The sequence below is a fragment of the Meleagris gallopavo genome, chromosome 4, assembly GCF_905368555.1.
Source record: "Meleagris gallopavo chromosome 4, MGAL_WU_HG_1.1, whole genome shotgun sequence".
NCBI classification, from domain to species: Eukaryota; Metazoa; Chordata; class Aves; order Galliformes; family Phasianidae; genus Meleagris; species Meleagris gallopavo.
Window position 1 is genome coordinate 33,767,702 of NC_139407.1, and position 14,186 is coordinate 33,781,887.

General features: G+C 37.7%; 1 protein-coding gene across 1 annotated transcript in view; it reads left to right on the forward strand.

Moving 5' to 3' along the window:
- Positions 1 to 14,088, forward strand: part of TRPC3 (transient receptor potential cation channel subfamily C member 3) — a 39,845-nt gene extending 25,757 nt beyond the window's left edge. Inside the window, exons 6-12 of the mRNA XM_085222812.1 lie at positions 150 to 383; positions 1,690 to 1,954; positions 4,416 to 4,611; positions 6,619 to 6,828; positions 8,918 to 9,001; positions 11,555 to 11,630; positions 13,191 to 14,088. Coding sequence (XP_085078938.1) covers positions 150 to 383; positions 1,690 to 1,954; positions 4,416 to 4,611; positions 6,619 to 6,828; positions 8,918 to 9,001; positions 11,555 to 11,630; positions 13,191 to 13,333 — 1,208 coding nt within the window. The 3' untranslated portion in view covers positions 13,334 to 14,088. The remainder of the gene's footprint in view (positions 1 to 149; positions 384 to 1,689; positions 1,955 to 4,415; positions 4,612 to 6,618; positions 6,829 to 8,917; positions 9,002 to 11,554; positions 11,631 to 13,190) is intronic.
- Positions 14,089 to 14,186: the final 98 nt, after the last annotated feature.

The window sequence follows — 14,186 nt, forward strand, 5'->3', positions numbered from 1 at the left end:
TTTATTTCTGTCTTACCATTTGATCAATCCTGTTGAAACCAAGTCAGCCTTGCTCAAGGTGTGCGACAACCCTGTGACACTGCAAATCGTGGAATTTTAATGAAAGTGTTCTGGCTGACTTTGCCATATTTTTAAATTTCTTATTGCAGGTATGATGTGGTCAGAATGCAAAGAACTATGGCTGGAAGGACCCAGGGAGTATATTTTGCAGTTATGGAATGTTTTGGATTTCGGGATGTTGTCCATTTTCATTGCTGCTTTCACAGCGAGGCTTCTAGCATTCTTGCAGGCCACAAAAGCACAACAGTATGTGGACAACTACATTGAAGAGAGTGACCTTTCTGAGGTCACACTTCCTCCAGAAATAGAATATTTTACCTATGGTGAGTTTAAATGTTCTGCAACACGAATCTTATAATGAAGAAACTGGTAAGATGCCACTAGCAGTGTTTGTATTCATAGCATTGTTTAGTCAGTTCTGCATCTATATTTTTCATTCTCATCTACTTAGGCTATAATCATTACGATGCTAATTTGGCAAATGTTTGCCAATATGTTAAAACCAAGCGATAGGCCTAAGTAAGGACAAATGTTCAAATAACTGCATGTTATTTAACTGCCTTTTGTTGTAACCATTCATACAGAGCTCAATTTGACTGTCATGATATTAAACATTTGCAAGCTATATTTTACTCTCAATGTTATGCGCAACAGATACAATTATGATGAGAATTTCTTTTCTGCTTACTTCATTTGTTCAGTACCATCATTCACATTGTGAAGAGCTATCAATATTTCATGCTAAGGGAAGGGTGCTAGACTCAGTAATCTGTTCAAATAGAATGAAAGTACTAAATAGCTGTTGGAGTGCAGAAACTGTAATCAGAGATGCGATGAATCTGTTTGCAATGTCAATAAAGACTACATTTGCTCCTGACAGTATGTTTTAGTATATGTTTTCTGAATGTCTATATAGTACAGTAGTAGAAGTGTTTACTTTGTTTACTTTAACTGCTATATAATTGATTTGAATTTGGACAAATGGAAATACATACATAGAAATACTTGGTATTTTGATATCAAATACTAAGACAGCAGTGTTTGCTAAAATAGAGCAATAAAAAAAATTATGAATCTGTACGTAATAATTGTTTCTGTGAATATTATGGGTAAAAAATCATTGTCCTCCTTCCACTGAGGTCAATGGCAAAATTCTCCATGACCTCAGAGGGAACTAGGTTATATCCTAGATTTTTAGCATGGCAAAGTCTTGGTGGTTAGTGAGTGGTAATTACTCATCAGCCAACACTGTTCACTTTTCATTAATGTAACTTAAAATATGAATAAATTTCTGGCATTGTGTTTACTAGCATAGCTTACTAACAATAATGCAGTCATACTACGAAAAGCACTTAGAATTGCTTATTCTTATGTAGTTCAGGTTGAAATACAAATTGTAGAAGATGATGCCTTTTTTTTTTTTTTTACATGTATAATTTTTCTTCTAGCAAAAAGTAAGGTAATTTACATCCATCATTTGTGACTTGCAGGAAATAAGAATAGACTCTCCAAATATTTGCTTTAACTAAATTCAGACACATTCATAGCAAGTCTTATCAAGATTTATTTTTAACCATAGTGATAAATGAGTAACGCTTCATATTTACCCCTCTATTTTATATCTTCCAGCTAGAGATAAATGGCTTCCATCTGATCCACAGATAATATCTGAAGGCCTTTATGCAATTGCTGTTGTTCTTAGCTTTTCTCGGATTGCGTATATCCTGCCTGCGAATGAGAGTTTTGGACCCTTGCAGATTTCTCTTGGAAGGACTGTTAAAGACATCTTCAAGTTTATGGTCCTTTTTATTATGGTATTTCTTGCATTTATGATTGGAATGTTCATACTGTATTCCTACTACCTTGGAGCTAAGCTAAACCCAGCCTTTACAACGTAAGTATGAATTATGTTTAAATAAAAAGCAGCTATGAAACTCAGTTTTCCACTATGGTAACAGTCTGTCAAACTAAATACCCTCTCCTAGTGTTAAGATAAAACCTTAGAAAAGAATACAAAGAACCAATTCTTTTCTACTTGTATGATAGAAACTGTCATTTCGCTGTAAAATAATTTTACCTGTGTTTGTGATAATCAAACAGGCTTGTGAACAACTGATGGTAAGGAAATACTACTGATTTCTCCTAAATTACATTAAAGGAATTGCTAGAATTGTAATTCTCAACTGAGCTCTGTCAAGTTAATATGGTAAACTGAAAGATTGAGCCTAGGTGTCAATAACAGGTCTCCAAACAACACTTTTTTTTTTTTTCTCCAAGAAAGGGACTTACAGGTTACGTAGATGGCATACTTCTGTCTTAGTTCTGTATTGAACATTTGTAAGCTGCATTGGATTCTTTTGGATCAGATTTACAGTGTATGTGGTAACTTCTTTTGTTTTAGCTGGATTAAAACAGAACAATGATAGTTAAGCCTGTTTTCACACAACATGATGATTTGCCATGATCTTTGAAGCTTCCATTTCTTTGTTTTCTTTATTCATTTTACTTCCTGAAACAAAACGATGCAGGAAGTGATAATTATTAAGGGCATTTCAAACTGGAGGTAGTTGCACAGGATGGCAAAATTTAGAAGTCTTCCTTTCCTTCCATCTTCCTACAGGAGACATGACCTCACTTCCGTATTTTTCTGTGGCCAATTCCATAACTTTTTCTTAAACTGAATGTCTTTTCCTCTAGCTCATTGTCTTTTCTTTGGATAAGTAAGTTATGAAATACTTATAGCAAAAATATCATTGTATCAGATGTCTAATACACTTAATGTTTGAATGCTTATTAGCATAGTTAATTGTTTTAACAGCAATGTTATTCTACTAAACAATATACCTGTTCATATATTATTCTTATATAAAATTCTTTAGCAGTGTTAAAACAAAAAAACTCAATATATGCATGCTGGCTTATTTTTGTTATGCTGCCTGGGACGCAGCAGTCAGTTCATTTTTTAGCAACTGAGAGTAAGAAGTCATTTCCAGTAACTTCCATAGAATACAATAAAAGGCACATTTTAAAGGAAGAGTCAAAATTTTAATGAATATCTATGTCTCTTAGCTTGCATTTGTTAGTCTAGTTCTCAGGGAGGTGGACTGTGTGTTGTAGTGAGCTTCGTCCCCATGGTGCGTGTACAATCAATGAATATACAGATGGTATAGTATACCCAGGAGCTTGGCTGATGTAATTATTATATTAGAGTGGGAAAAGAAAGACACTCACCCTATCCTGGGCTCATGAAATAGACTCCATTGGAGCAGATCTCCAGAAAAGATCCTTCCCCACTGGCAGTCAGCTCTTAAATGGGTCTAGGAGAGGTGCAGCCAGGCTCCACTCCTTCCTGCAGCACAGGTGAATTGTCTTCACCTGTGCTCCCGTGGCTGACTCATTGCTTGCCTCAGGTGATTAATCAGAGGTTCAAGCCATGATTCAGCAGCCCCATACAGTGTGACAAGTCAACCTGCAGCAAAATTACACTGATGGAAAGCCAAACTCAGTCTGTCCTTTGATGCCAGCAGCAAATCTGTCTGACCTATCTGATAGTAGCAAGGGCTAAACATCCAGCCTGTGGGCCAAGCACAACAGTCATTTTCGAACATGATTCAGAAGGCTTCTTGGTTCCGAGTCACAGTAATCTGCTTTCAGACTCTCTGAAGGTCTTCAGAGCTGTCTGGCAGCTGTCCCAGGGCCTTGGCAGCTCAGGAGTTGCCCTGACCAAGACAGTAGTATGGAGGCACTGTGTCCTGGACCCAGAGTCTTGAGTATTTAAGTGCCTGCATCCTATTGAGTGCCTGATTTCCACTGATTTCAATAGCAGTCTTGAACAAATCCCATTAAAATCTGTTTGGATTCTGAGTTTTGTTGCTGAACTTTGTGCTACCTGTTTTTGAATGTACCATTCCTAATGTTAGGCTTAATCAGAAGCTGTTGAAAGAAGTGCAGTAGTTTTCTTCCCATCAGCCCCACTGTTAGAGAAGGGAAGGTCTGCCCCCTGCAGAATTAGACTGGAAAATAATGAGATCCTTTATCTTGAAACCTGAAAATATGGTAGCTTTATAATTCGTGGACCGTTCTTTTGCATGCTTTACTGGTGTTGCACCTCTGTTATCTACAACATATAATTGCAGCACAGTGGGGGAAAATGAGCATGCCATGAAAAATACTTCCTTATATCTTTGTTTTAATCATTTCTCTACAAAGCTGATTCATGAACAAATTGCTTGAGATTGTTTATCACTTGCTGTAAGCACAGATTATGTATTTGCTTGTATAGTTAGTAATAATGGCTTCCTTTATTTATTTATTTATTTATTTATTTATTTATTTATTTTCTCTCACTTCCTCAGAGTTGAAGAAAGTTTCAAAACCTTATTTTGGTCAATATTTGGCTTGTCTGAAGTAACCTCTGTTGTCCTGAAATATGATCATAAGTTCATTGAGAACATTGGATATGTTCTCTATGGCATATACAATGTCACGATGGTGGTAGTTCTGCTCAACATGCTGATTGCTATGATCAACAGTTCATATCAAGAAATCGAGGTAGGAATCTGTTCTCAAATGGTTCTCTTTTGCTGTCATAGAATCAAAGAATCATAGAATTGCTCAGGTTGGAAAACACCTTAAAGATCATCGAGTTCAACCACAATCAAACCATACTACCCTAACTCTAACTACCCTTCGTTAAGTCATGTCCCTGAGTTCCAATATCTGAAAGGTGCTTACAGCGAGAGTGGGGTTGGTCTCTTCTCACTGGTGACAGCTGACAGGACAAGGGGAAATGGCCTCAAGTTGTGCCAGGGTAAGTTTAGGTTGGATATCAGGAAACACTTATTTACAGAAAAGGTTGTTAAGCACTGAAATAAGCTCCCCAGGGAGATGGTTGAGTCACCATCCCTAGATGTGTTTAAAAACTGTTTGGATGTAGTGCTATGTTGAAAGAGGGCAGCATTATTAAGAATTATTTTAATGATTGCATCTAGATGTGCAGAAGTACATCAAGGTAGTGATTCTCAGTAAAGGAGATCACAAAAAATACTGTGTTCTACAACTAACAAAAATTCTCTGCAAAATCTTACAGAGTCTGTATCACATCTTATGGCAGGTGTATGCATCTGATGAGGCGCTATCCATCCAGAAATCTTAAAATCTAAAGTTATGTTCAAATGAAGACTGATGTGAAACAGAAAACAAAGCTACTGGGATTAAGATCTTAGACGTGACTGCATTCCTAGCTTCATTAGAGTGCATGCTGCATGTTTTCTTAATATAGCACACTTCAATCTTTGATGGACCATTCAGATATGGTTTAAATGTATTTTGATGTGTTCTTTAATGGAAACCTGGCTTTCAGTTCCACTTCTTAAGCTTTTTAGCTAACTGTGCAGGAGTTAGACGCTGTGATCCTTACTCTACTTCTGTGCGCACTTTATTACATTTATTTGCAAATGTACATGGAGTATGATATAGGTGTTTATCTTCAGGACTAGGGACTGAGTTGCTCTTTGCAGTGTTTAAAAGCTTTGATTGTAATGTGTTGGGTTTTTTTTTTTTCTGCTTTAAGTGCAATATTAAAACTTGATTGTAGTTTTGCTGCGCTTTGCCATATGCCCTGAAAACACTGACGCAGATTTCTTCAGATCTGGCAAATGGCTTGGTCAAACGAATATTTGAATGTCACACAGTGTTCTTGGCTGCACTGCTGATTAAAGAGAGAGATTTTATTTGAATTGCATAACGGTGACAAAGTATCTTGAAAATTGAAGATAATCAGGGTGTTTATTGGAACCAAATGCTAAAAATTTGGGAAAACTCAAACTAGGGAAGGTAACTGCTTTTATGAATCAAACACAAGTTACAAACTGCACACACTCAACACACACACATACACACACACACACACACACACACACAGAGCAGGTTATAGGATACGGTGTACAGTTGGTTATACTTCACTGACTTTTGGGTGATGTCAGGGACTTCAGCAGGAGAAAGCTACTTATGTTAAAGCAACTTTTTGTCCTTGGAATTAACCAAATTAAGCCTTTCAGTACAGTTTGTCAGTTTGTAATGTGATTGCTTCATGACAGTGAAGCTTCTGCTTCGTGTATTCCTTTATAAATGAGTTACTTCTCATGGTTATGTAAAAAGCTGTGAATCTAATGCTTTAATCCATGTCTGCTTGGAAGCCAGTGAATACTTCATCACTTTTTTGAGTAGCATGTTCATGTGACCAACTTAATTAAAAAATGTTCCACTTTAAATAACAAGTTTATATGTTAGCCTTCACTCAGTGCAAAAATAGCACTTGTTTAAATTGTTCACGTGCTTGAACTAAGTACTGACAATGAGATGTTGACATAAAGTGACAGCTGAAATTTGTTTAAAATAGTCTTGATAGAATAGTCACATTTTTGCACAACTATTTTGCAGTCTTATTAGCAAACAAATAATATTTATGTAAAAACAGAAAGGGTACTTATTTCATTTGGAGGAAATTTTTACATTTCTAGAAATGAAGTATATATCTGTTTTTATGTCTTAACACAGGACGACAGTGATGTGGAGTGGAAGTTTGCTCGTTCTAAACTTTGGTTATCATATTTTGATGATGGAAAAACATTACCTCCACCATTTAGTCTTGTACCAAGCCCCAAATCATTTTTCTATTTCATCATGAGGATCATTAACTTTTCTAAGTGCAGGAGGAGACGGCTACAGAAAGACATTGAAATGGGAATGGGCAATTCCAAATCGAGGGTAGGTACTGAAATTTTTTGTTGTTTTCAAGAATAGTTTCCATTCCAGCAGTTTACTTTTCTTTAAATTTTAGGATATAATCTCTATTTCTGATGATAGTACAGTAATAAATCAAGTACTTGTATTTACAGATCTATAATTCAGATTGGTTTTATGCAGTACATTTAGGCAAATAGCAATAAATTTTATGAAGACAACGAGGTCCAATGACTGGAAAAACACAGGTAAAACAAAAATAACTGACTGTTCAAAGATGCAGATAATTCCCACAAGCAATGACCTCAATACTGAATGCTTTCAGCCTCAACTTGAAAGACTTCTAGTTGACGATTAAAAAGAAAAAGAAAATCACAACAACAACTGAGGGTATGGAGAGAGGTTTTCCTTTTACTAGGCAGGTAAGGGAAAAATGTATGATTTGATAGTATGATTCTTTACTTCCTACTATCAAAAGTCTGTTCGCAACAAGACAACATAGAAGAGTGGGGAGGATTGGTGGTCGTAATCTTCAGCGCTTGCTCAACATTCTCAATGTGTTATCAAAATGTTCCTTACAAATATTAATTAATGCAGTGTCACCTCACTCTTGTGAGGATTAGGTAACAATTTCTCTGTTTTCCTGATTCGGCAACTAGGGCACTAACAGATAAAAGAAGCACATGGCCCCTTTCTCCTCCTCCTCCTCTTTTTTTTTTTTTTTTTTTTTTAAATAATAAATTAGATCTTGTATGTTACAAAGACTGAAAAAAAAAAATTATTTGTTTTATTGTAAATTATCAGAAATAGCAAGTCCAGTTATCTTTCCTGTAAATTTTTTCTAGAGCCTGATTCTTATGCAAAGAAAACATTTTCTCTAATTTTCTGTAGGCAGTGAAAGAAGATAAATGTTTTTAAAATGTCAGGTTCAATCAGTTTAGCTAAAAGCACTATTCTGGTACTAACTACTCACTTTTTGTTAAGATACACTTTCAGAACAAAGCATTTAGTGCTTACAGATAATACAGCAGCAACTTAGAATGTTACTAGTAAAGAACAGAAGTTCTGTCTGGGTCACTGGTGACAGATCAGGTGGAGCTAGGTTTCTGTTTGTTCATTTTTTAACGACAAACCAAATTATTTTTCTCTGGGAAAAGCAGCCCAGAGCCTCCTCTGAGTCAGGCTGAGCAGGCGCACTCTTCTGCACAGTGCACAGAGATACACTGTAGCCTAATCCATAGTAAAAAGTATGTCTGATTGCCTGCAGGAAAGCGGCAGCCTGGAGTAAGCAGAAATCCCCTACCTGGGGACCAGCTGAAGTGACAGGCTGTGTGTAGAGGTACAGTACATGTGTCAGTTACAGAAAGCATCCAACTGACTGCATAGATGCAGATTGACTTCAGTTAGCTCCCTTTGCTCACCAGAGAGGTCAGCCATCATTAATTCAGTGACTAACTGAAAACAACTGTGAACTAATGACAGATTCACATGAGGAAGCTAGGCCTTTACTTCACTCACACTAGATGTATCTGAAGGAAACGGGTCTCTGATTTGATAGTAGCAAACCTTTGGCCTTAATCACAAAAGCATCTCGTCCAAGGTAGCTCTTTTCCCTTCTGTTTCTGGCCCGCTGGTACAAAGATAGTGAATTATTTGGGACCTAATAAATTTATGGTGGAATCTGCTGATCCTGAGCAATGACCATTTTTCCAACTGTATTATGATTCCTAAAAACTGTACTTAAGCAAAACACTTTTTGCTTAAAAAGAATGGCTTTGAGCATGTATTTGTAATTAAATATATGCCTACGAGTGCAGAAGTGCAGCAGCTCTGTTAAAGCCAGACTCCCTCTCCTTGTTGTGGCCACTTATCCCCATCACCAAGGTGTAACTCATCTCCTCAGCTGTGTGAGCGCAACTGTTTTGGAGCTGTGCAGTGAAAAGTATGGCTAAAATAATCAGCTTTTAAAATAAATAAAAATCAGGCCTATCTTGGTTTTTTTGAAATAATATTCTGATTTAGTGACTATGGAGACATGCAAAGGGGAAAAAAATTGAACTGATTTCTGAATGTGAATTCTACCACATGTGAACTTCTTCTTTTTGCTTCCTAGTTAAACCTTTTCACTCAGTCGAACTCCCGAGTTTTTGAATCACACAGTTTTAACAGCATTCTCAATCAGCCGACACGCTATCAGGTAAGTACATCCCTGGTCGCTGTTCTGAGTGATAGAAGTGTGTGAATGTACTAGCAGAATCTTTTCTCAGGAACACGTTGCCTTCTCCAGATGAACAAAACCTCCTGTAGAAAACAAACTCTGGGATGCTACTGAGAAAAAAAAGACTGCTCTTGTTCAGGCCTGATTATTGGAAGCATTTAAAGAAGCAAACCCAACTAAAACTTATTTGTTGTCTTGATATCCCAGTTCTGAAAATCCAAGAAGCAAATTTTGAAAACTGATTTCTAGAGAAGAGATACGAAAGCTCAGTAGACTGACAATAGCATCAATTTTCCTTCCTTTCTTCTTGTGTTGTGACATTTGAAACTCCTGCAGATGAGAATTTTCCTCTCTGTTAAGAGGAGCCTGTCAGATATTACCTTCCTGATTTCTTTCCTGTTCAGAAATAAGAGTAAATAGGAGCTCTTGCTCCTATAGTGAAAATGTGAAAGCTACATAATCCACCTGTACAAATTCTGTAAGGCAAGTTGCATTAATTTTGATAACACTGTGTTTTAGAAAGTAGATATGTATTGCTAGTACAGACAAATCCTCACATGTGAACTGAGTTTATCAAAGAGTAGACCTATTTTTGTAGCTACTTAAAGCCTAAATTACATGTGATTAGACACCAGGCTTCTGGCATCAGTTCCGACAGGTACTTATGTACATACTTGTCTGCAGCAAATTTGAATAATTTGATAGTTTGGTCTGCAGCAGAAGGGGCTTAGTGCAAAATTACATTATCTTGCATTTGCTTTGCTGACAGTTTGCGTGAAGATTACTGCAGTGCAGGTGACATGAGGTAACACATTGAATTGCAATACTCTATCTGTGTGGAACCTTAGAAGTCAGGAATTCATTATACTAGAAATTCATTACACAGCTTTAACAGCCTGACGGCATCAACGTTATTTCATTGCCAATCACTTTGATGTACAGAATCAAATGTGAAGTTTGAAGGGAAAAAAAAACTTTGTCCCTGGGGATGGTGGGTAGAGGATGCTTGTGAGGTAGAGAGAAATGAGAAAAGAGGAGGAAAAGGAAGAGAAATAACTAAGGAAAAGGAAGAGAAATAAACTGAAGAAGTATACTGAAGTATATTTCAGTATGTAACGATGCTGACTGACAGAAAGGTGACAGAAAGATTAAAACTGTCATTATAAAGGCTGTGCTTACACTTCGTCTTGAAAAGCCCTGTAGGAAGGCTACATGCATAATAAGTAAAATGGAAATTTTGTCCCCTTATTAATGAGTTGAGCCCACTGCTGCCTGTCTGGTATCTTCTCATGTACTTGAATAGTGGAAGTATTATGGTAGTGGCGGCACAAAATGTTTTTGCTGTGTTTCCTTATTCTTAGCTCTGCAGCAGTAGTTGAAGAAAATGGCAAAGCAAGGTAACAAGCGAGGGACAGCATGGGAATCTCTTAGAAAACTCTTAGAAAAGAGAGACTAATAATGGTCCTAGCATAACAGTTCCAAATATGAAGTTGTGAAACAGAACTGACATTGGTCAGCACTTTGAGTACTAAACAACCGATAATACCTGAAGTTAAACATTGTTCTTTCTGTAGTTAAAATGTCATAGCCTGTGGTTTTTATACATGTTGCCACAGCGTTATGAGTAATTATTTTCAAACACCTTTTGATGTTTTTGTAGAATCATAGCATACTGAGGTTGAAAGGGTTTCACGGAGGTAGTCTGGTCCAACCTCCTGCTTAACTTAGGTGAGGATGGCATGGGGTCTGGGAGGTGCAATTTTGAAGACCTCCAGAGATGGTGATACTACAGCCTCTCTAGGCAGCCTGTTCTAGAGAAACTGCTGGAATAAAGACACCAAAGCCTATGCCAAGAAAGGACAGACACAGCTAATACTCAGCCAAGCTGCAGCATTCTTTCTTGCTTTGTCACCCAGAGTGGGCTCCTTATCAGTGTAACTGTACTAGAGTGAGCAGCATTTTCTAGGTATATCTTTGTGTCTTTAGGAGCTTTGCTTAGGTAATAGTTCTGTGTTGTGTTAATAACTGTCATTATACAGGTGGCTGCATAAGTGCCAAAGGCATTTTGAAGTCACGGCATTAAAGCATTGGAAAGAAAACACAGTGTGCTTAACTAATACAATTTTGTCTCAATTATGATGGAGGTAATAAATCTTGAGATTGGGTGTGCGTATGCCTCTAAATCCTGATGGTGCATCTGATGACTTCTCACAAAGCTAATTGGTGACAGGAAGCCAACCTTTCTTGTCTACACCTGCTAGCTGTATAAAAAGAAACAAAATAACATTCTGTATTTCCCTGTTGTCCTATTCTCTCCAAACAGCAGCAGTGTTCTGTAAATTAAGAGGTAGTTGGATGAGAGAGATGCTTTGTTGTAATGATGAATCCCTGCGTGCTACTGAAAAAAGCCCATATGAGGCAACTACTTGATCTGGGGCTGCTCTTTCACTTGCTTATAGCTTTTCCATCCTTGTAAGAAGTGAATAAAGTTTTAGTATACGTGCTTACCATGTCACTGTTTTAATCTGACAGCAAATAATGAAAAGACTGATAAAACGTTACGTTCTGAAAGCACAAGTGGACAAAGAAAATGATGAAGTAAATGAAGGTAACAAGCTGTATTTTTTCACATTTCAGAGAGAATTTTTGTCACATTTGTTAGAAATTGGTATTACAGTGGTGCATGGAGCCTTCAGTTAAAATGAATTTATTTCTACTTCACGTGCACTGAAGTCAGATAGCAATGGAAGTATGCACAACAAAACTGGACAAGTAGGACAAAAAAAGAGGAGCTGAGAAAGTTTATGGGCCCCATTTACAGAAGTGGAGTTGGGGTGCAGACATAATAAACACACAGTTACAGAGGAAGTTTGTGAGGAAGCCATAACTGTATCGATGCTTTCAGAGTCCTAGTCAGAGCTGCAGGGTGTCTTTCTGTTTGATTCAGATGAACATACAATTTGCACTCAACAGCATGAACCATCTGTATTCCCTTCTTTGATAAATCTGTGTGGAATACTAATCTGTGAAGTTGCATATCATTTAAAACAAACAAACAAACAAAAAACAGCACAGTTAACTGTATGGTGAAAAAACCAGATGAGAACTGTAGCCTCTGTTCTAGTGTACAACCAGTGGTCATTTCAGGAATGATGCACCTGAGCCACTGTGTCCACATTAGGACTGGTGGGCCCTTAGGAACATCTCTAATTGCAGTGAGAGGTGCATGCTCCAGGCACAGAACCCCACTCCCCACTGTGGGTGGTGTACAGGTCTTTACAATTCCCTGATATCTGTCCGTGTATTTGGAAGATGTGTTTAGGTAAGTGCAGAGGAATCATGGTTCATGTACTTCATAGTTGTTGCTTATCACCAATCTTCCCGGTGTCCACTTTGGACAAGGTGGCTAGCCCCTGAACCTGTCTGCAACTATTGCTAGATAATATAGGTATTCTTTCATATTTTTCGTATATTACAGCTGATTTCCTGCAGTGGGTACTGTGCAAGAATTAAAATGTCTCATACTTGCAGTAGTATTTGAGTATTTTAAAAAGCTTCTACTCTTGATCTGGTTATCTTATACTGGGAAACGTGATGTATCTTGCTACAAGGCTGACCTTGACTATTGTTTCCATTTAAATATTGCTGTTGTCCTTGTGTCAAACTGTAACAATTTTAAATTGGCTGACTTTTTCTGATTCAAAGGATGTTGGTAAGGAAGAGGAGAGAGACTCAGAAGCTGTGAGTTTTATTGCCAGCTCTGCCACATTTTCCCTGTGTGATCTTGGCATATCACTTCAGAAACAAATCTCTTTTGCCTTTTCCTCTCCGAGGGGGTACTAACATTTACCAGCTGTTTGGCAGTGTTGCCTTGATTAATTCATTAACCTATGTGGAGGGCTTTTTGAGTCTTTGATGTTCTGTGTACGTGTGAAGCACAACACTGGAGTTTGTTGGATTCTTAAAACAGCTTCGGTGTCCAGGGGTGGACACATTCACATCTTATAGAGGATGAGGAAGAGGTAAAGCCTTCTGCCCCCCTTCCCCAGCTCTCATGAATGTTCTGAATGAGCAGGGGATTATCTGAAATAGGCACTAATATGACTTGTTATTTAATAAACGTTTAACAGACCTTGCTAATAAGTATTTCTTTCCATGGTTAATACAGGTGAATTAAAAGAAATCAAACAAGATATCTCCAGTCTTCGCTATGAACTTTTGGAGGACAAGTCCCAGGCAACAGAAGAGTTAGCGATTTTAATACATAAACTCAGCGAGAAACTCAATCCCAATATGTTGAGATGTGAATGATGCAACAAAGGAACCGTGGCGGCTTCGACTACAGCACAACTATTTATTGGCAATAATATTTCAGTATCTCATACTTGAAAAATGTATTGTAGATTTTTAGCACTAAATAACTTTATGTACAGCTTCTCTGGAATTTAGTCATAGGAAATTTTATTAACTCATCACCAAAACATTGTTGTCTTCATCTTAAACATCTGAAAGTTAAGAACTATCAAACTTTTTTTTTTTTGCATCGATGCATTAAGAAGGTATAGTGATACGAATTACTGATGTTTTAACAGGTTTATGAATACATGCTGAAAATTCTTTGCACTGAATTTGCAAGAAAAAATGAACAGATACAACGTAGTATTCTGCTCCTTGCAGCAGCGAGGTGGGAACAGGATCTTTCAGAGTATGGTGAATCAGGTAGAGAGTGGAGGGGGATTGCTTTAGATCCAGATCCTTTCTAGCGATGCTGATCCCAGGTTGAAGCTGAGGAGGAGCAGGTGAGGGTGAGTGCAGCTTACAGGTACGTCCACACGCTTCCCCACAGCTGTGTTTCACAATTCAGCATACTGATTTCCTCTGGCAAGGTTTGGTGGTTGGCTGTTCTTTTTGTAACAACTTTTGAAGGTAATGTGATTTCAGTCCAAAGCTCCTCTTTATGTGGTAGGAATGATTTTTTAAAATTCAGACTCTGTGCAGGGCCGGTATTTTGTTACTGATGCCTCAGATGCTTCATTGTTAAATAAAATACTCCGACTTTACTGACACTTCGCTTCGTCCTGCTAGCTCGGCCCTCCGCGGCCCCAACTGGCCCGTTTGGGGGCGGCCCCGCGGCCGTTGCTCACGGCACTAACGACGCCGCAGC